General features: G+C 45.6%; 1 protein-coding gene across 1 annotated transcript in view; it reads left to right on the top strand.

The window, feature by feature from the left end:
* Positions 1–462: 462 nt before the first annotated feature.
* Positions 463–19658, top strand: part of LOC129839929 (gastrula zinc finger protein XlCGF17.1-like) — a 30683-nt gene continuing 11487 nt past the window's right edge. Inside the window, exon 1 of the mRNA XM_055907652.1 lies at positions 463–962. Coding sequence (XP_055763627.1) covers positions 716–962 — 247 coding nt within the window. The 5' untranslated portion in view covers positions 463–715. The remainder of the gene's footprint in view (positions 963–19658) is intronic.

Raw genomic sequence — 19658 nt, forward strand, 5'->3', positions numbered from 1 at the left:
TAGAAATTTGAATTTTGACGTTCCCTCTATAATACGTTTAATATAATTCTTGAAAAATAAAATAAATTCGTTGAAAAAATTAGAAAGTTTTTGGTTTGAAAATTTTAAATAAAAACTTTCCCTCAAACTGCGTTACACACTCCGGTCAGCAGACGGCGATGAGGGTGTTTCAGGCAGGTCCTTCCCCGGGAGTCAGGCGCTAGTAGACCGGGACGCTTCTTCAACAACAAGCTATTCGGTCATCACTAGTTACCACAGTCACAAAGACGTAATGATGGCTAAACCCCGCCCATTTCGACAACCTCTTTTCTTATTAAAAATCAGATAATTAAAAAAAAACTAATCTTAACCACATTACTAACCTTATGCCTAACCCTAACCTTTAAATTATGACCAAAAATAAAATATAAATTGCTATTTGTTTTTTTTAACGTAGACAATTCTGACTTTGTGGCTGTGGTAACTAGTGACAACCCAGCCACGTTCTTTTATAGTTCAATGAAAAATGGTCAGCTTCCTCGGTAGCTTGCTAGCCGAAATATTAACGCGCTTTAATGAATATTAGCCACTGTGTTTTGAACACAGTTCTGTCGTTTAGCTAGTTATATAATTTCATTGCATATTTACGTTGTTATTGTTATTAGTTAGCTAACGTAGCTGGCTGGTTAAGTTAGCATTAGCCTAGCTAGCTAACTGTTAGCTAACATCCCCGACCATGAGTTCACCAAGCTACTCGCCTCCTGTTGAAGAAGAGGCGGTCTGCTGGACGGAGAAAGAGGGTCTGTGGCTGAACGTTGTCGTGAAAGAAGAGAAGGAAGAAGAGGATGTCACAGTAACAAAAGTAGAGGATGAGGCTGTTACAGTGAAAGAGGAAGAGGAGGATACCGTTTTTGGAGTGAAGGAGACGGGAGAGATAACTGTCACATTGGAAGAGGAAGAGACAGGAGAACGGATTAACACCCGTAAGTACTGTCTTAAAAACTGAAGCACAAACTCTGCAGTTGTTGAATTAAAGGGCAAGCTAACAGAGTCACACTCCCACTATCAAAATGGTCGTATATTTTGTTGTTGTTGTTACAATCAGGTCCAAGTCTTACTCTCGTGTACCCTAATTATTTTTCTTCTTCGTGTGACTTTTCGTCAGACGAGACTCTGTATTGCATATTGCTGCCTTTTGCAGGTCAGAGTGCAGTTTTGCATATTTTGGTCTCCCCCCCAAAAAAGGGGAATGGGGAAAAATGTAAATTGCACCACCATCTAACCCTGCAGCTATACACTATCCCCCAAAACCCACCAGCCCATCCCACTACTTTAACCCTAAAGGGTCCTACACCATCCCACTACTTTAACCCTAAAGGGTCCTACACCATCCCACTACTTTAACCCTAAAGGGTCCTACACCATCCCACTACTTTAACCCTAAAGGATCCTACCCCATCCCACTACTTTAACCCTAAAGGATCCTACACCATCCCACTACTTTAACCCTAAAGGATCCTACACCATCCCACTACTTTAACCCTAAAGGATCCTACACCATCCCACTACTTTAACCCTAAAGGATCCTACACCATCCCACTACTTTAACCCTAAAGGGTCCTACACCATCCCACTACTTTAACCCTAAAGGATCCTACACCATCCCACTACTTTAACCCTAAAGGGTCCTACACCATCCCATCCCACTACTTTAACCCTAAAGGATCCTACACCATCCCACTACTTTAACCCTAAAGGATCCTACACCATCCCACTACTTTAACCCTAAAGGGTCCTACACCATCCCACTACTTTAACCCTAAAGGATCCTACACCATCCCACTACTTTAACCCTAAAGGGTCCTACACCATCCCACTACTTTAACCCTAAAGGATCCTACACCATCCCACTACTTTAACCCTAAAGGATCCTACACCATCCCACTACTTTAACCCTAAAGGGTCCTACACCATCCCATCCCACTACTTTAACCCTAAAGGATCCTACACCATCCCACTACTTTAACCCTAAAGGGTCCTACACCATCCCATCCCACTACTTTAACCCTAAAGGATCCTACACCATCCCATCCCACTACTTTAACCCTAAAGGGTCCTACACCATCCCATCCCACTACTTTAACCCTAAAGGATCCTACACCATCCCATCCCACTACTTTAACCCTAAAGGGTCCTACACCATCCCATCCCACTACTTTAACCCTAAAGGATCCTACACCATCCCACTACTTTAACCCTAAAGGGTCCTACACCATCCCACTACTTTAACCCTAAAGGATCCTACACCATCCCACTACTTTAACCCTAAAGGGTCCTACACCATCCCACTACTTTAACCCTAAAGGGTCCTACACCATCCCACTACTTTAACCCTAAAGGATCCTACACCATCCCACTACTTTAACCCTAAAGGATCCTACACCATCCCACTACTTTAACCCTAAAGGGTCCTACACCATCCCATCCCACTACTTTAACCCTAAAGGGTCCTACACCATCCCACTACTTTAACCCTAAAGGATCCTACACCATCCCATCCCACTACTTTAACCCTAAAGGATCCTACACCATCCCACTACTTTAACCCTAAAGGATCCTACACCATCCCACTACTTTAACCCTAAAGGATCCTACACCATCCCACTACTTTAACCCTAAAGGTTCCTACACCATCCCACTACTTTAACCCTAAAGGGTCCTACACCATCCCATCCCACTACTTTAACCCTAAAGGATCCTACACCATCCCACTACTTTAACCCTAAAGGATCCTACACCCTCCCACTACTTTAACCCTAAAGGGTCCTACACCATCCCACTACTTTAACCCTAAAGGATCCTACACCATCCCACTACTTTAACCCTAAAGGGTCCTACACCATCCCATCCCACTACTTTAACCCTAATGGATCCTACACCATCCCACTACTTTAACCCTAAAGGGTCCTACACCATCCCACTACTTTAACCCTAAAGGGTCCTACACCATCCCACTACTTTAACCCTAAAGGATCCTACACCATCCCACTACTTTAACCCTAAAGGGTCCTACACCATCCCATCCCACTACTTTAACCCTAAAGGATCCTACACCATCCCACTACTTTAACCCTAAAGGGTCCTACACCATCCCATCCCACTACTTTAACCCTAAAGGGTCCTACACCATCCCATCCCACTACTTTAACCCTAAAGGATCCTACACCATCCCACTACTTTAACCCTAAAGGGTCCTACACCATCCCACTACTTTAACCCTAAAGGATCCTACACCATCCCATCCCACTACTTTAACCCTAAAGGGTCCTACACCACCCCACTACTTTAACCCTAAAGGATCCTACACCATCCCACTACTTTAACCCTAAAGGATCCTACACCATCCCACTACTTTAACCCTAAAGGGTCCTACACCATCCCACTACTTTAACCCTAAAGGATCCTACACCATCCCATCCCACTACTTTAACCCTAAAGGATCCTACACCATCCCATCCCACTACTTTAACCCTAAAGGATCCTACACCATCCCATCCCACTACTTTAACCCTAAAGGATCCTACACCATCCCACTACTTTAACCCTAAAGGGTCCTACACCATCCCACTACTTTAACCCTAAAGGATCCTACACCACCCCACTACTTTAACCCTAAAGGGTCCTACACCATCCCACTACTTTAACCCTAAAGGGTCCTACACCATCCCACTACTTTAACCCTAAAGGGTCCTACACCATCCCATCCCACTACTTTAACCCTAAAGGATCCTACACCATCCCACTACTTTAACCCTAAAGGGTCCTACACCATCCCATCCCACTACTTTAACCCTAAAGGGTCCTACACCATCCCACTACTTTAACCCTAAAGGGTCCTACACCATCCCACTACTTTAACCCTAAAGGGTCCTACACCCTCCCACTACTTTAACCCTAAAGGGTCCTACACCATCCCACTACTTTAACCCTAAAGGGTCCTACACCACCCCACTACTTTAACCCTAAAGGATCCTACACCATCCCACTACTTTAACCCTAAAGGATCCTACACCCTCCCACTACTTTAACCCTAAAGGATCCTACACCATCCCACTACTTTAACCCTAAAGGATCCTACACCATCCCACTACTTTAACCCTAAAGGGTCCTACACCATCCCACTACTTTAACCCTAAAGGATCCTACACCATCCCACTACTTTAACCCTAAAGGGTCCTACACCATCCCACTACTTTAACCCTAAAGGGTCCTACACCATCCCATCCCACTACTTTAACCCTAAAGGATCCTACACCATCCCACTACTTTAACCCTAAAGGGTCCTACACCATCCCACTACTTTAACCCTAAAGGGTCCTACACCATCCCATCCCACTACTTTAACCCTAAAGGATCCTACACCATCCCATCCCACTACTTTAACCCTAAAGGATCCTACACCATCCCACTACTTTAACCCTAAAGGGTACTACACCATCCCACTACTTTAACCCTAAAGGATCCTACACCATCCCACTACTTTAACCCTAAAGGGTCCTACACCATCCCACTACTTTAACCCTAAAGGGTCCTACACCATCCCATCCCACTACTTTAACCCTAAAGGATCCTACACCATCCCACTACTTTAACCCTAAAGGGTCCTACACCACCCCACTACTTTAACCCTAAAGGGTCCTACACCATCCCACTACTTTAACCCTAAAGGGTCCTACACCATCCCACTACTTTAACCCTAAAGGATCCTACACCATCCCATCCCACTACTTTAACCCTAAAGGATCCTACACCACCCCACTACTTTAACCCTAAAGGATCCTACACCACCCCACTACTTTAACCCTAAAGGGTCCTACACCATCCCACTACTTTAACCCTAAAGGGTCCTACACCATCCCACTACTTTAACCCTAAAGGATCCTACACCATCCCACTACTTTAACCCTAAAGGATCCTACACCATCCCACTACTATAACCCTAAAGGGTCCTACACCATCCCACTACTTTAACCCTAAAGGATCCTACACCATCCCACTACTTTAACCCTAAAGGATCCTACACCATCCCACTACTTTAACCCTAAAGGATCCTACACCATCCCACTACTTTAACCCTAAAGGGTCCTACACCATCCCACTACTTTAACCCTAAAGGATCCTACACCATCCCACTACTTTAACCCTAAAGGGTCCTACACCATCCCACTACTTTAACCCTAAAGGATCCTACACCATCCCATCCCACTACTTTAACCCTAAAGGATCCTACACCATCCCACTACTTTAACCCTAAAGGGTCCTACACCATCCCATCCCACTACTTTAACCCTAAAGGGTCCTACACCATCCCACTACTTTAACCCTAAAGGATCCTACACCATCCCACTACTTTAACCCTAAAGGATCCTACACCATCCCACTACTTTAACCCTAAAGGATCCTACACCATCCCACTACTTTAACCCTAAAGGATCCTACACCATCCCACTACTTTAACCCTAAAGGATCCTACACCATCCCACTACTTTAACCCTAAAGGGTCCTACACCATCCCACTACTTTAACCCTAAAGGATCCTACACCATCCCACTACTTTAACCCTAAAGGATCCTACACCATCCCACTACTTTAACCCTAAAGGATCCTACACCATCCCATCCCACTACTTTAACCCTAAAGGGTCCTACACCATCCCACTACTTTAACCCTAAAGGATCCTACACCACCCCACTACTTTAACCCTAAAGGATCCTACACCATCCCACTACTTTAACCCTAAAGGGTCCTACACCATCCCACTACTTTAACCCTAAAGGGTCCTACACCATCCCACTACTTTAACCCTAAAGGGTCCTACACCATCCCATCCCACTACTTTAACCCTAAAGGATCCTACACCATCCCATCCCACTACTTTAACCCTAAAGGATCCTACACCATCCCACTACTTTAACCCTAAAGGATCCTACACCCTCCCACTACTTTAACCCTAAAGGGCCCTACACCATCCCACTACTTTAACCCTAAAGGGTCCTACACCATCCCACTACTTTAACCCTAAAGGGTCCTACACCATCCCACTACTTTAACCCTAAAGGGTCCTACACCATCCCATCCCACTACTTTAACCCTAAAGGATCCTACACCATCCCACTACTTTAACCCTAAAGGGTCCTACACCATCCCACTACTTTAACCCTAAAGGGTCCTACACCATCCCACTACTTTAACCCTAAAGGATCCTACACCATCCCACTACTTTAACCCTAAAGGATCCTACACCATCCCATCCCACTACTTTAACCCTAAAGGGTCCTACACCATCCCACTACTTTAACCCTAAAGGGTCCTACACCATCCCACTACTTTAACCCTAAAGGATCCTACACCATCCCACTACTTTAACCCTAAAGGGTCCTACACCATCCCACTACTTTAACCCTAAAGGGTCCTACACCATCCCATCCCACTACTTTAACCCTAAAGGGTCCTACACCATCCCACTACTTTAACCCTAAAGGATCCTACACCATCCCACTACTTTAACCCTAAAGGGTCCTACACCATCCCACTACTTTAACCCTAAAGGGTCCAACACCATCCCACTACTTTAACCCTAAAGGATCCTACACCATCCCACTACTTTAACCCTAAAGGATCCTACACCATCCCACTACTTTAACCCTAAAGGGTCCTACACCATCCCATCCCACTACTTTAACCCTAAAGGGTCCTACACCATCCCACTACTTTAACCCTAAAGGGTCCAACACCATCCCACTACTTTAACCCTAAAGGATCCTACACCATCCCACTACTTTAACCCTAAAGGATCCTACACCATCCCACTACTTTAACCCTAAAGGGTCCTACACCATCCCATCCCACTACTTTAACCCTAAAGGGTCCTACACCATCCCACTACTTTAACCCTAAAGGGTCCTACACCATCCCATCCCAATACTTTAACCCTAAAGGGTCCTACACCATCCCACTACTTTAACCCTAAAGGATCCTACACCATCCCATCCCACTACTTTAACCCTAAAGGGTCCTACACCATCCCATCCCACTACTTTAACCCTAAAGGATCCTACACCATCCCACTACTTTAACCCTAAAGGGTCCTACACCATCCCACTACTTTAACCCTAAAGGGTCCTACACCATCCCACTACTTTAACCCTAAAGGGTCCTACACCATCCCACTACTTTAACCCTAAAGGATCCTACACCATCCCATCCCACTACTTTAACCCTAAAGGGTCCTACACCATCCCATCCCACTACTTTAACCCTAAAGGGTCCTACACCATCCCACTACTTTAACCCTAAAGGATCCTACACCATCCCACTACTTTAACCCTAAAGGGTCCTACACCATCCCACTACTTTAACCCTAAAGGATCCTACACCATCCCACTACTTTAACCCTAAAGGGTCCTACACCATCCCACTACTTTAACCCTAAAGGATCCTACACCATCCCATCCCACTACTTTAACCCTAAAGGGTCCTACACCATCCCACTACTTTAACCCTAAAGGGTCCTACACCATCCCACTACTTTAACCCTAAAGGGTCCTACACCATCCCATCCCACTACTTTAACCCTAAAGGATCCTACACCATCCCAGTACTTTAACCCTAAAGGGTCCTACACCATCCCACTACTTTAACCCTAAAGGATCCTACACCATCCCACTACTTTAACCCTAAAGGGTCCTACACCATCCCACTACTTTAACCCTAAAGGGTCCTACACCATCCCACTACTTTAACCCTAAAGGGTCCTACACCATCCCACTACTTTAACCCCAAAGGATCCTACACCATCCCACTACTTTAACCCTAAAGGATCCTACACCATCCCATCCCACTAATTTAACCCTAAAGGGTCCTACACCATCCCACTACTTTAACCCTAAAGGATCCTACACCATCCCACTACTTTAACCCTAAAGGATCCTACACCATCCCACTACTTTAACCCTAAAGGGTCCTACACCATCCCATCCCACTACTTTAACCCTAAAGGGTCCTACACCATCCCACTACTTTAACCCTAAAGGGTCCTACACCATCCCACTACTTTAACCCTAAAGGGTCCTACACCATCCCACTACTTTAACCCTAAAGGGTCCTACACCATCCCATCCCACTACTTTAACCCTAAAGGATCCTACACCATACCATCCCACTACTTTAACCCTAAAGGGTCCTACACCATCCCACTACTTTAACCCTAAAGGATCCTACACCATCCCACTACTTTAACCCTAAAGGATCCTACACCATCCCACTACTTTAACCCTAAAGGATCCTACACCATCCCATCCCACTACTTTAACCCTAAAGGATCCTACACCATCCCATCCCACTACTTTAACCCTAAAGGGTCCTACACCATCCCATCCCACTACTTTAACCCTAAAGGGTCCTACACCATCCCACTACTTTAACCCTAAAGGATCCTACACCATCCCATCCCACTACTTTAACCCTAAAGGATCCTACACCATCCCATCCCACTACTTTAACCCTAAAGGATCCTACACCATCCCATCCCACTACTTTAACCCTAAAGGATCCTACACCATCCCATCCCACTACTTTAACCCTAAAGGATCCTACACCATCCCACTACTTTAACCCTAAAGGGTCCTACACCATCCCACTACTTTAACCCTAAAGGATCCTACACCATCCCACTACTTTAACCCTAAAGGGTCCTACACCATCCCACTACTTTAACCCTAAAGGATCCTACACCATCCCACTACTTTAACCCTAAAGGATCCTACACCATCCCACTACTTTAACCCTAAAGGATCCTACACCATCCCACTACTTTAACCCTAAAGGATCCTACACCATCCCACTACTTTAACCCTAAAGGGTCCTACACCATCCCATCCCACTACTTTAACCCTAAAGGGTCCTACACCATCCCACTACTTTAACCCTAAAGGATCCTACACCATCCCATCCCACTACTTTAACCCTAAAGGATCCTACACCATCCCACTACTTTAACCCTAAAGGATCCTACACCATCCCACTACTTTAACCCTAAAGGATCCTACACCATCCCACTACTTTAACCCTAAAGGGTCCTACACCATCCCACTACTTTAACCCTAAAGGATCCTACACCATCCCACTACTTTAACCCTAAAGGATCCTACACCATCCCACTACTTTAACCCTAAAGGATCCTACACCATCCCATCCCACTACTTTAACCCTAAAGGGTCCTACACCATCCCATCCCACTACTTTAACCCTAAAGGGTCCTACACCATCCCATCCCACTACTTTAACCCTAAAGGATCCTACACCATCCCACTACTTTAACCCTAAAGGATCCTACACCATCCCACTACTTTAACCCTAAAGGGTCCTACACCATCCCACTACTTTAACCCTAAAGGATCCTACACCATCCCATCCCACTACTTTAACCCTAAAGGGTCCTACACCATCCCACTACTTTAACCCTAAAGGATCCTACACCATCCCACTACTTTAACCCTAAAGGATCCTACACCATCCCATCCCACTACTTTAACCCTAAAGGGTCCTACACCATCCCACTACTTTAACCCTAAAGGGTCCTACACCATCCCACTACTTTAACCCTAAAGGGTCCTACACCATCCCATCCCACTACTTTAACCCTAAAGGATCCTACACCATCCCACTACTTTAACCCTAAAGGGTCCTACACCATCCCACTACTTTAACCCTAAAGAGTCCTACACCATCCCACTACTTTAACCCTAAAGGGTCCTACACCCTCCCACTACTTTAACCCTAAAGGATCCTACACCACCCCACTACTTTAACCCTAAAGGATCCTACACCATCCCACTACTTTAACCCTAAAGGATCCTACACCACCCCACTACTTTAACCCTAAAGGATCCTACACCATCCCACTACTTTAACCCTAAAGGGTCCTACACCATCCCACTACTTTAACCCTAAAGGATCCTACACCATCCCACTACTTTAACCCTAAAGGGTCCTACACCATCCCATCCCACTACTTTAACCCTAAAGGATCCTACACCATCCCATCCCACTACTTTAACCCTAAAGGGTCCTACACCATCCCACTACTTTAACCCTAAAGGATCCTACACCATCCCATCCCACTACTTTAACCCTAAAGGATTTTACACCATCCCATCCCACTACTTTAACCCTAAAGGGTCCTACACCATCCCACTACTTTAACCCTAAAGGGTCCTACACCATCACACTACTTTAACCCTAAAGGATCCTACACCATCCCACTACTTTAACCCTAAAGGATCCTACACCATCCCACTACTTTAACCTTAAAGGATCCTACACCATCCCACTACTTTAACCCTAAAGGATCCTACACCATCCCACTACTATAACCCTAAAGGATCCTACACCATCCCACTACTTTAACCCTAAAGGGTCCTACACCATCCCATCCCACTACTTTAACCCTAAAGGATCCTACACCATCCCACTACTTTAACCGTAAAGGATCCTACACCATCCCACTACTTTAACCCTAAAGGGTCCTACACCATCCCACTACTTTAACCCTAAAGGGTCCTACACCATCCCACTACTTTAACCCTAAAGGATCCTACACCATCCCATCCCACTACTTTAACCCTAAGGATCCTACACCATCCCACTACTTTAACCCTAAAGGATCCTACACCATCCCACTACTTTAACCCTAAAGGGTCCTACACCATCCCACTACTTTAACCCTAAAGGATCCTACACCATCCCATCCCACTACTTTAACCCTAAGGATCCTACACCATCCCACTACTTTAACCCTAAAGGATCCTACACCATCCCACTACTTTAACCCTAAAGGGTCCTATACCATCCCACTACTTTAACCCTAAAGGATCCTACACCCTCCCACTACTTTAACCCTAAAGGGTCCTACACCATCCCACTACTTTAACCCTAAAGGATCCTACACCATCCCATCCCACTACTTTAACCCTAAAGGATCCTACACCATCCCACTACTTTAACCCTAAAGGGTCCTACACCATCCCACTACTTTAACCCTAAAGGATCCTACACCATCCCACTACTTTAACCCTAAAGGATCCTACACCATCCCATCCCACTACTTTAACCCTAAAGGATCCTACACCATCCCACTACTTTAACCCTAAAGGATCCTACACCCTCCCACTACTTTAACCCTAAAGGGTCCTACACCATCCCACTACTTTAACCCTAAAGGATCCTACACCATCCCACTACTTTAACCCTAAAGGATCCTACACCATCCCACTACTTTAACCCTAAAGGATCCTACACCATCCCATCCCACTACTTTAACCCTAAAGGATCCTACACCCTCCCACTACTTTAACCCTAAAGGGTCCTACACCATCCCACTACTTTAACCCTAAAGGGTCCAACACCATCCCATCCCACTACTTTAACCCTAAAGGATCCTACACCATCCCATCCCACTACTTTAACCCTAAAGGATCCTACACCATCCCATCCCACTACTTTAACCCTAAAGGGTCCTACACCATCCCACTACTTTAACCCTAAAGGATCCTACACCATCCCACTACTTTAACCCTAAAGGGTCCTACACCATCCCACTACTTTAACCCTAAAGGATCCTATACCATCCCACTACTTTAACCCTAAAGGGTCCTACACCATCCCATCCCACTACTTTAACCCTAAAGGGTCCTACACCATCCCACTACTTTAACCCTAAAGGATCCTACACCATCCCACTACTTTAACCCTAAAGGATCCTACACCATCCCACTACTTTAACCCTAAAGGATCCTACACCATCCCACTACTTTAACCCTAAAGGGTCCTATACCATCCCACTACTTTAACCCTAAAGGATCCTACACCCTCCCACTACTTTAACCCTAAAGGATCCTACACCATCCCATCCCACTACTTTAACCCTAAAGGATCCTACACCATCCCATCCCACTACTTTAACCCTAAAGGATCCTACACCATCCCATCCCACTACTTTAACCCTAAAGGATCCTACACCATCCCACTACTTTAACCCTAAAGGGTCCTACACCATCCCACTACTTTAACCCTAAAGGATCCTACACCATCCCACTACTTTAACCCTAAAGGGTCCTACACCATCCCACTACTTTAACCCTAAAGGATCCTACACCATCCCACTACTTTAACCCTAAAGGATCCTACACCATCCCACTACTTTAACCCTAAAGGATCCTACACCATCCCACTACTTTAACCCTAAAGGATCCTACACCATCCCACTACTTTAACCCTAAAGGGTCCTACACCATCCCATCCCACTACTTTAACCCTAAAGGGTCCTACACCATCCCACTACTTTAACCCTAAAGGATCCTACACCATCCCATCCAGCTACTTTAACCCTAAAGGATCCTACACCATCCCACTACTTTAACCCTAAAGGATCCTACACCATCCCACTACTTTAACCCTAAAGGATCCTACACCATCCCACTACTTTAACCCTAAAGGGTCCTACACCATCCCACTACTTTAACCCTAAAGGATCCTACACCATCCCACTACTTTAACCCTAAAGGATCCTACACCATCCCACTACTTTAACCCTAAAGGATCCTACACCATCCCATCCCACTACTTTAACCCTAAAGGGTCCTACACCATCCCATCCCACTACTTTAACCCTAAAGGATCCTACACCATCCCATCCCACTACTTTAACCCTAAAGGGTCCTACACCATCCCACTACTTTAACCCTAAAGGATCCTACACCATCCCATCCCACTACTTTAACCCTAAAGGATTTTACACCATCCCATCCCACTACTTTAACCCTAAAGGGTCCTACACCATCCCACTACTTTAACCCTAAAGGGTCCTACACCATCACACTACTTTAACCCTAAAGGGTCCTACACCATCACACTACTTTAACCCTAAAGGGTCCTACACCATCCCACTACTTTAACCCTAAAGGATTTTACACCATCCCATCCCACTACTTTAACCCTAAAGGATCCTACACCATCCCACTACTTTAACCCTAAAGGGTCCTACACCATCCCACTACTTTAACCCTAAAGGGTCCTACACCATCCCACTACTTTAACCCTAAAGGATCCTACACCATCCCATCCCACTACTTTAACCCTAAAGGGTCCTACACCATCCCACTACTTTAACCCTAAAGGATCCTACACCATCCCACTACTTTAACCCTAAAGGATCCTACACCATCCCACTACTTTAACCCTAAAGGATCCTACACCATCCCACTACTTTAACCCTAAAGGATCCTACACCATCCCACTACTTTAACCCTAAAGGATCCTACACCATCCCACTACTATAACCCTAAAGGATCCTACACCATCCCACTACTTTAACCCTAAAGGGTCCTACACCATCCCATCCCACTACTTTAACCCTAAAGGATCCTACACCATCCCACTACTTTAACCCTAAAGGATCCTACACCATCCCACTACTATAACCCTAAAGGATCCTACACCATCCCACTACTTTAACCCTAAAGGGTCCTACACCATCCCATCCCACTACTTTAACCCTAAAGGGTCCTACACCATCCCATCCCACTAATTTAACCCTAAAGGATCCTACACCATCCCACTACTTTAACCCTAAAGGATCCTACACCATCCCATCCCACTACTTTAACCCTAAAGGATCCTACACCATCCCACTACTTTAACCCTAAAGGATCCTACACCATCCCATCCCACTACTTTAACCCTAAAGGGTCCTACACCATCCCACTACTTTAACCCTAAAGGGTCCTACACCACCCCACTACTTTAACCCTAAAGGATCCTACACCACCCCACTACTTTAACCCTAAAGGATCCTACCCCATCCCACTACTTTAACCCTAAAGGGTCCTACACCATCCCACTACTTTAACCCCAAAGGATCCTACACCATCCCACTACTTTAACCCTAAAGGGTCCTACACCATCCCATCCCACTACTTTAACGCTAAAGGATCCTACACCATCCCATCCCACTACTTTAACCCTAAAGGGTCCTACACCATCCCACTACTTTAACCCTAAAGGGTCCTACACCATCCCACTACTTTAACCCTAAAGGATCCTACACCATCCCACTACTTTAACCCTAAAGGATCCTACACCATCCCACTACTTTAACCCTAAAGGGTCCTACACCATCCCACTACTTTAACCCTAAAGGATCCTACACCATCCCACTACTTTAACCCTAAAGGATCCTACACCATCCCACTACTTTAACCCTAAAGGATCCTACACCATCCCACTACTTTAACCCTAAAGGATCCTACACCATCCCACTACTTTAACCCTAAAGGGTCCTACACCATCCCACTACTTTAACCCTAAAGGGTCCTACACCATCCCATCCCACTACTTTAACCCTAAAGGATCCTACACCATCCCACTACTTTAACCCTAAAGGGTCCTACACCATCCCATCCCACTACTTTAACCCTAAAGGATCCTACACCATCCCACTACTTTAACCCTAAAGGGTCCTACACCATCCCACTACTTTAACCCTAAAGGGTCCTATCCCATCCCATCCCACTACTTTAACCCTAAAGGACCCTACACCATCCCACTACTTTAACCCTAAAGGGTCCTACACCATCCCATCCCACTACTTTAACCCTAAAGGGTCCTACACCATCCCACTACTTTAACCCTAAAGGATCCTACACCATCCCACTACTTTAACCCTAAAGGATCCTACACCATCCCACTACTTTAACCCTAAAGGGTCCTACACCATCCCACTACTTTAACCCTAAAGGGTCCTACACCATCCCACTACTTTAACCCTAAAGGGTCCTACACCATCCCACTACTTTAACCCTAAAGGGTCCTACACCATCCCACTACTTTAACCCTAAAGGATCCTACACCATCCCACTACTTTAACCCTAAAGGATCCTATACCATCCCACTACTTTAACCCTAAAGGATCCTACACCATCCCACTACTTTAACCCTAAAGGGTCCTACACCATCCCACTACTTTAACCCTAAAGGGTCCTACACCATCCCACTACTTTAACCCTAAAGGGTCCTACACCATCCCACTACTTTAACCCTAAAGGATCCTACACCATCCCACTACTTTAACCCTAAAGGGTCCTACACCATCCCACTACTTTAACCCTAAAGGATCCTACACCATCCCATCCCACTACTTTAACCCTAAAGGGTCCTACACCATCCCACTACTTTAACCCTAAAGGATCCTACACCATCCCACTACTTTAACCCTAAAGGGTCCTACACCATCCCATCCCACTACTTTAACCCTAAAGGGTCCTACACCATCCCACTACTTTAACCCTAAAGGGTCCTACACCATCCCACTACTTTAACCCTAAAGGATCCTACACCATCCCATCCCACTACTTTAACCCTAAAGGGTCCTACACCATCCCATCCCACTACTTTAACCCTAAAGGGTCCTACACCATCCCACTACTTTAACCCTAAAGGATCCTACACCATCCCACTACTTTAACCCTAAAGGGTCCTACACCATCCCATCCCACTACTTTAACCCTAAAGGGTCCTACACCATCCCACTACTTTAACCCTAAAGGGTCCTACACCATCCCATCCCACTACTTTAACCCTAAAGGATCCTACACCAACCCACTACTTTAACCCTAAAGGGTCCTACACCATCCCACTACTTTAACCCTAAAGGGTCCTACACCATCCCACTACTTTAACCCTAAAGGGTCCTACACCATCCCACTACTTTAACCCTAAAGGGTCCTACACCATCCCACTACTTTAACCCTAAAGGATCCTACACCATCCCATCCCACTACTTTAACCCTAAAGGATCCTACACCATCCCACTACTTTAACCCTAAAGGATCCTACACCATCCCACTACTTTAACCCTAAAGGGTCCTACACCATCCCATCCCACTACTTTAACCCTAAAGGGTCCTACACCATCCCATCCCACTACTTTAACCCTAAAGGATCCTACACCATCCCACTACTTTAACCCTAAAGGGTCCTACACCATCCCACTACTTTAACCCTAAAGGATCCTACACCATCCCACTACTTTAACCCTAAAGGATCCTACACCATCCCATCCCACTACTTTAACCCTAAAGGGCCCTACACCATCCCATCCCACTACTTTAACCCTAAAGGATCCTACACCATCCCACCCCACTACTTTAACCCTAAAGGGTCCTACACCATCCCATCCCACTACTTTAACCCTAAAGGATCCTACACCATCCCACTACTTTAACCCTAAAGGATCCTACACCATCCCACTACTTTAACCCTAAAGGATCCTACACCATCCCACTACTTTAACCCTAAAGGATCCTACACCATCCCACTACTTTAACCCTAAAGGGTCCTACACCATCCCACTACTTTAACCCTAAAGGATCCTACACCATCCCACTACTTTAACCCTAAAGGATCCTACACCATCCCACTACTTTAACCCTAAAGGATCCTACACCATCCCACTACTTTAACCCTAAAGGGTCCTACACCATCCCACTACTTTAACCCTAAAGGATCCTACACCATCCCACTACTTTAACCCTAAAGGGTCCTACACCATCCCACTACTTTAACCCTAAAGGGTCCTACACCATCCCATCCCACTACTTTAACCCTAAAGGGTTCTACACCATCCCACTACTTTAACCCTAAAGGGTTCTACACCATCCCACTACTTTAACCCTAAAGGATCCTACACCATCCCACTACTTTAACCCTAAAGGATCCTACACCATCCCACTACTTTAACCCTAAAGGGTCCTACACCATCCCACTACTTTAACCCTAAAGGGTCCTACACCATACCACTACTTTAACCCTAAAGGATCCTACACCATCCCATCCCACTACTTTAACCCTAAAGGGTCCTACACCATCCCATCCCACTACTTTAACCCTAAAGGATCCTACACCATCCCACTACTTTAACCCTAAAGGATCCTACACCATCCCATCCCACTACTTTAACCCTAAAGGGTCCTACACCATCCCACTACTTTAACCCTAAAGGGTCCTACACCATCCCATCCCACTACTTTAACCCTAAAGGATCCTACACCATCCCACTACTTTAACCCTAAAGGGTCCTACACCATCCCACTACTTTAACCCTAAAGGGTCCTACACCATCCCGCTACTTTAACCCTAAAGGGTCCTACACCATCCCACTACTTTAACCCTAAAGGATCCTACACCATCCCATCCCACTACTTTAACCCTAAAGGGTCCTACACCATCCCACTACTTTAACCCTAAAGGATCCTACACCACCCCACTACTTTAACCCTAAAGGGTCCTACACCATCCCACTACTTTAACCCTAAAGGGTCCTACACCATCCCACTACTTTAACCCTAAAGGGTCCTACACCATCCCACTACTTTAACCCTAAAGGATCCTACACCATCCCATCCCACTACTTTAACCCTAAAGGGTCCTACACCATCCCACTACTTTAACCCTAAAGGGTCCTACACCATCCCACTACTTTAACCCTAAAGGGTCCTACACCATCCCACTACTTTAACCCTAAAGGGTCCTACACCATCCCATCCCACTACTTTAACCCTAAAGGGTCCTACACCATCCCATCCCACTACTTTAACCCTAAAGGATCCTACACCATCCCACTACTTTAACCCTAAAGGATCCTACACCACCCCACTACTTTAACCCTAAAGGGTCCTACACCATCCCATCCCACTACTTTAACCCTAAAGGGTCCTACACCATCCCACTACTTTAACCCTAAAGGATCCTACACCATCCCACTACTTTAACCCTAAAGGGTCCTACACCATCCCACTACTTTAACCCTAAAGGATCCTACACCATCCCACTACTTTAACCCTAAAGGATCCTACACCATCCCACTACTTTAACCCTAAAGGGTCCTACACCATCCCACTACTTTAACCCTAAAGGGTCCTACACCATCCCACTACTTTAACCCTAAAGGATCCTACACCATCCCACTACTTTAACCCTAAAGGATCCTACACCATCCCATCCCACTACTTTAACCCTAAAGGATCCTACACCATCCCACTACTTTAACCCTAAAGGATCCTACACCATCCCATCCCACTACTTTAACCCTAAAGGGTCCTACACCATCCCATCCCACTACTTTAACCCTAAAGGATCCTACACCATCCCACTACTTTAACCCTAAAGGGTCCTACACCATCCCACTACTTTAACCCTAAAGGATCCTACACCATCCCACTACTTTAACCCTAAAGGATCCTACACCATCCCACTACTTTAACCCTAAAGGGTTCTACACCATCCCACTACTTTAACCCTAAAGGGTCCTACACCATCCCATCCCACTACTTTAACCCTAAAGGGTCCTACACCATCACACTACTATAACCCTAAAGGATCCTACACCATCCCACTACTTTAACCCTAAAGGGTCCTACACCATCCCACTACTTTAACCCTAAAGGGTCCTACACCATCCCATCCCACTACTTTAACCCTAAAGGGTTCTACACCATCCCACTACTTTAACCCTAAAGGATCCTACACCATCCCACTACTTTAACCCTAAAGGATCCTACACCATCCCACTACTTTAACCCTAAAGGATCCTACACCATCCCATCCCACTACTTTAACCCTAAAGGGTTCTACACCATCCCACTACTTTAACCCTAAAGGATCCTACACCATCCCACTACTTTAACCCTAAAGGATCCTACACCATCCCACTACTTTAACCCTAAAGGATCCTACACCATCCCACTACTTTAACCCTAAAGGGTCCTACACCATCCCACTACTTTAACCCTAAAGGATCCTACACCATCCCACTACTTTAACCCTAAAGGATCCTACACCATCCCACTACTTTAACCCTAAAGGGTTCTACACCATCCCACTACTTTAACCCTAAAGGATCCTACACCATCCCACTACTTTAACCCTAAAGGATCCTACACCATCCCACTACTTTAACCCTAAAGGATCCTACACCATCCCACTACTTTAACCCTAAAGGATCCTACACCATCCCACTACTTTAACCCTAAAGGATCCTACACCACCCCACTACTTTAACCCTAAAGGGTCCTACACCATCCCACTACTTTAACCCTAAAGGATCCTACACCATCCCACTACTTTAACCCTAAAGGGTCCTACACCATCCCACTACTTTAACCCTAAAGGATCCTACACCATCCCACTACTTTAACCCTAAAGGGTCCTACACCATCCCACTACTTTAACCCTAAAGGGTCCTACACCATCCCACTACTTTAACCCTAAAGGGTCCTACACCATCCCACTACTTTAACCCTAAAGGATCCTACACCATCCCACTACTTTAACCCTAAAGGGTCCTACACCATCCCATCCCACTACTTTAACCCTAAAGGGTCCTACACCATCCCATCCCACTACTTTAACCCTAAAGGATCCTACACCATCCCACTACTTTAACCCTAAAGGATCCTACACCATCCCATCCCACTACTTTAACCCTAAAGGGTCCTACACCATCCCACTACTTTAACCCTAAAGGATCCTACACCATCCCACTACTTTAACCCTAAAGGGTCCTA

This window comes from Salvelinus fontinalis, chromosome 40 (genome assembly GCF_029448725.1).
Source record: "Salvelinus fontinalis isolate EN_2023a chromosome 40, ASM2944872v1, whole genome shotgun sequence".
In the NCBI taxonomy this organism is placed as follows: Eukaryota; Metazoa; Chordata; class Actinopteri; order Salmoniformes; family Salmonidae; genus Salvelinus; species Salvelinus fontinalis.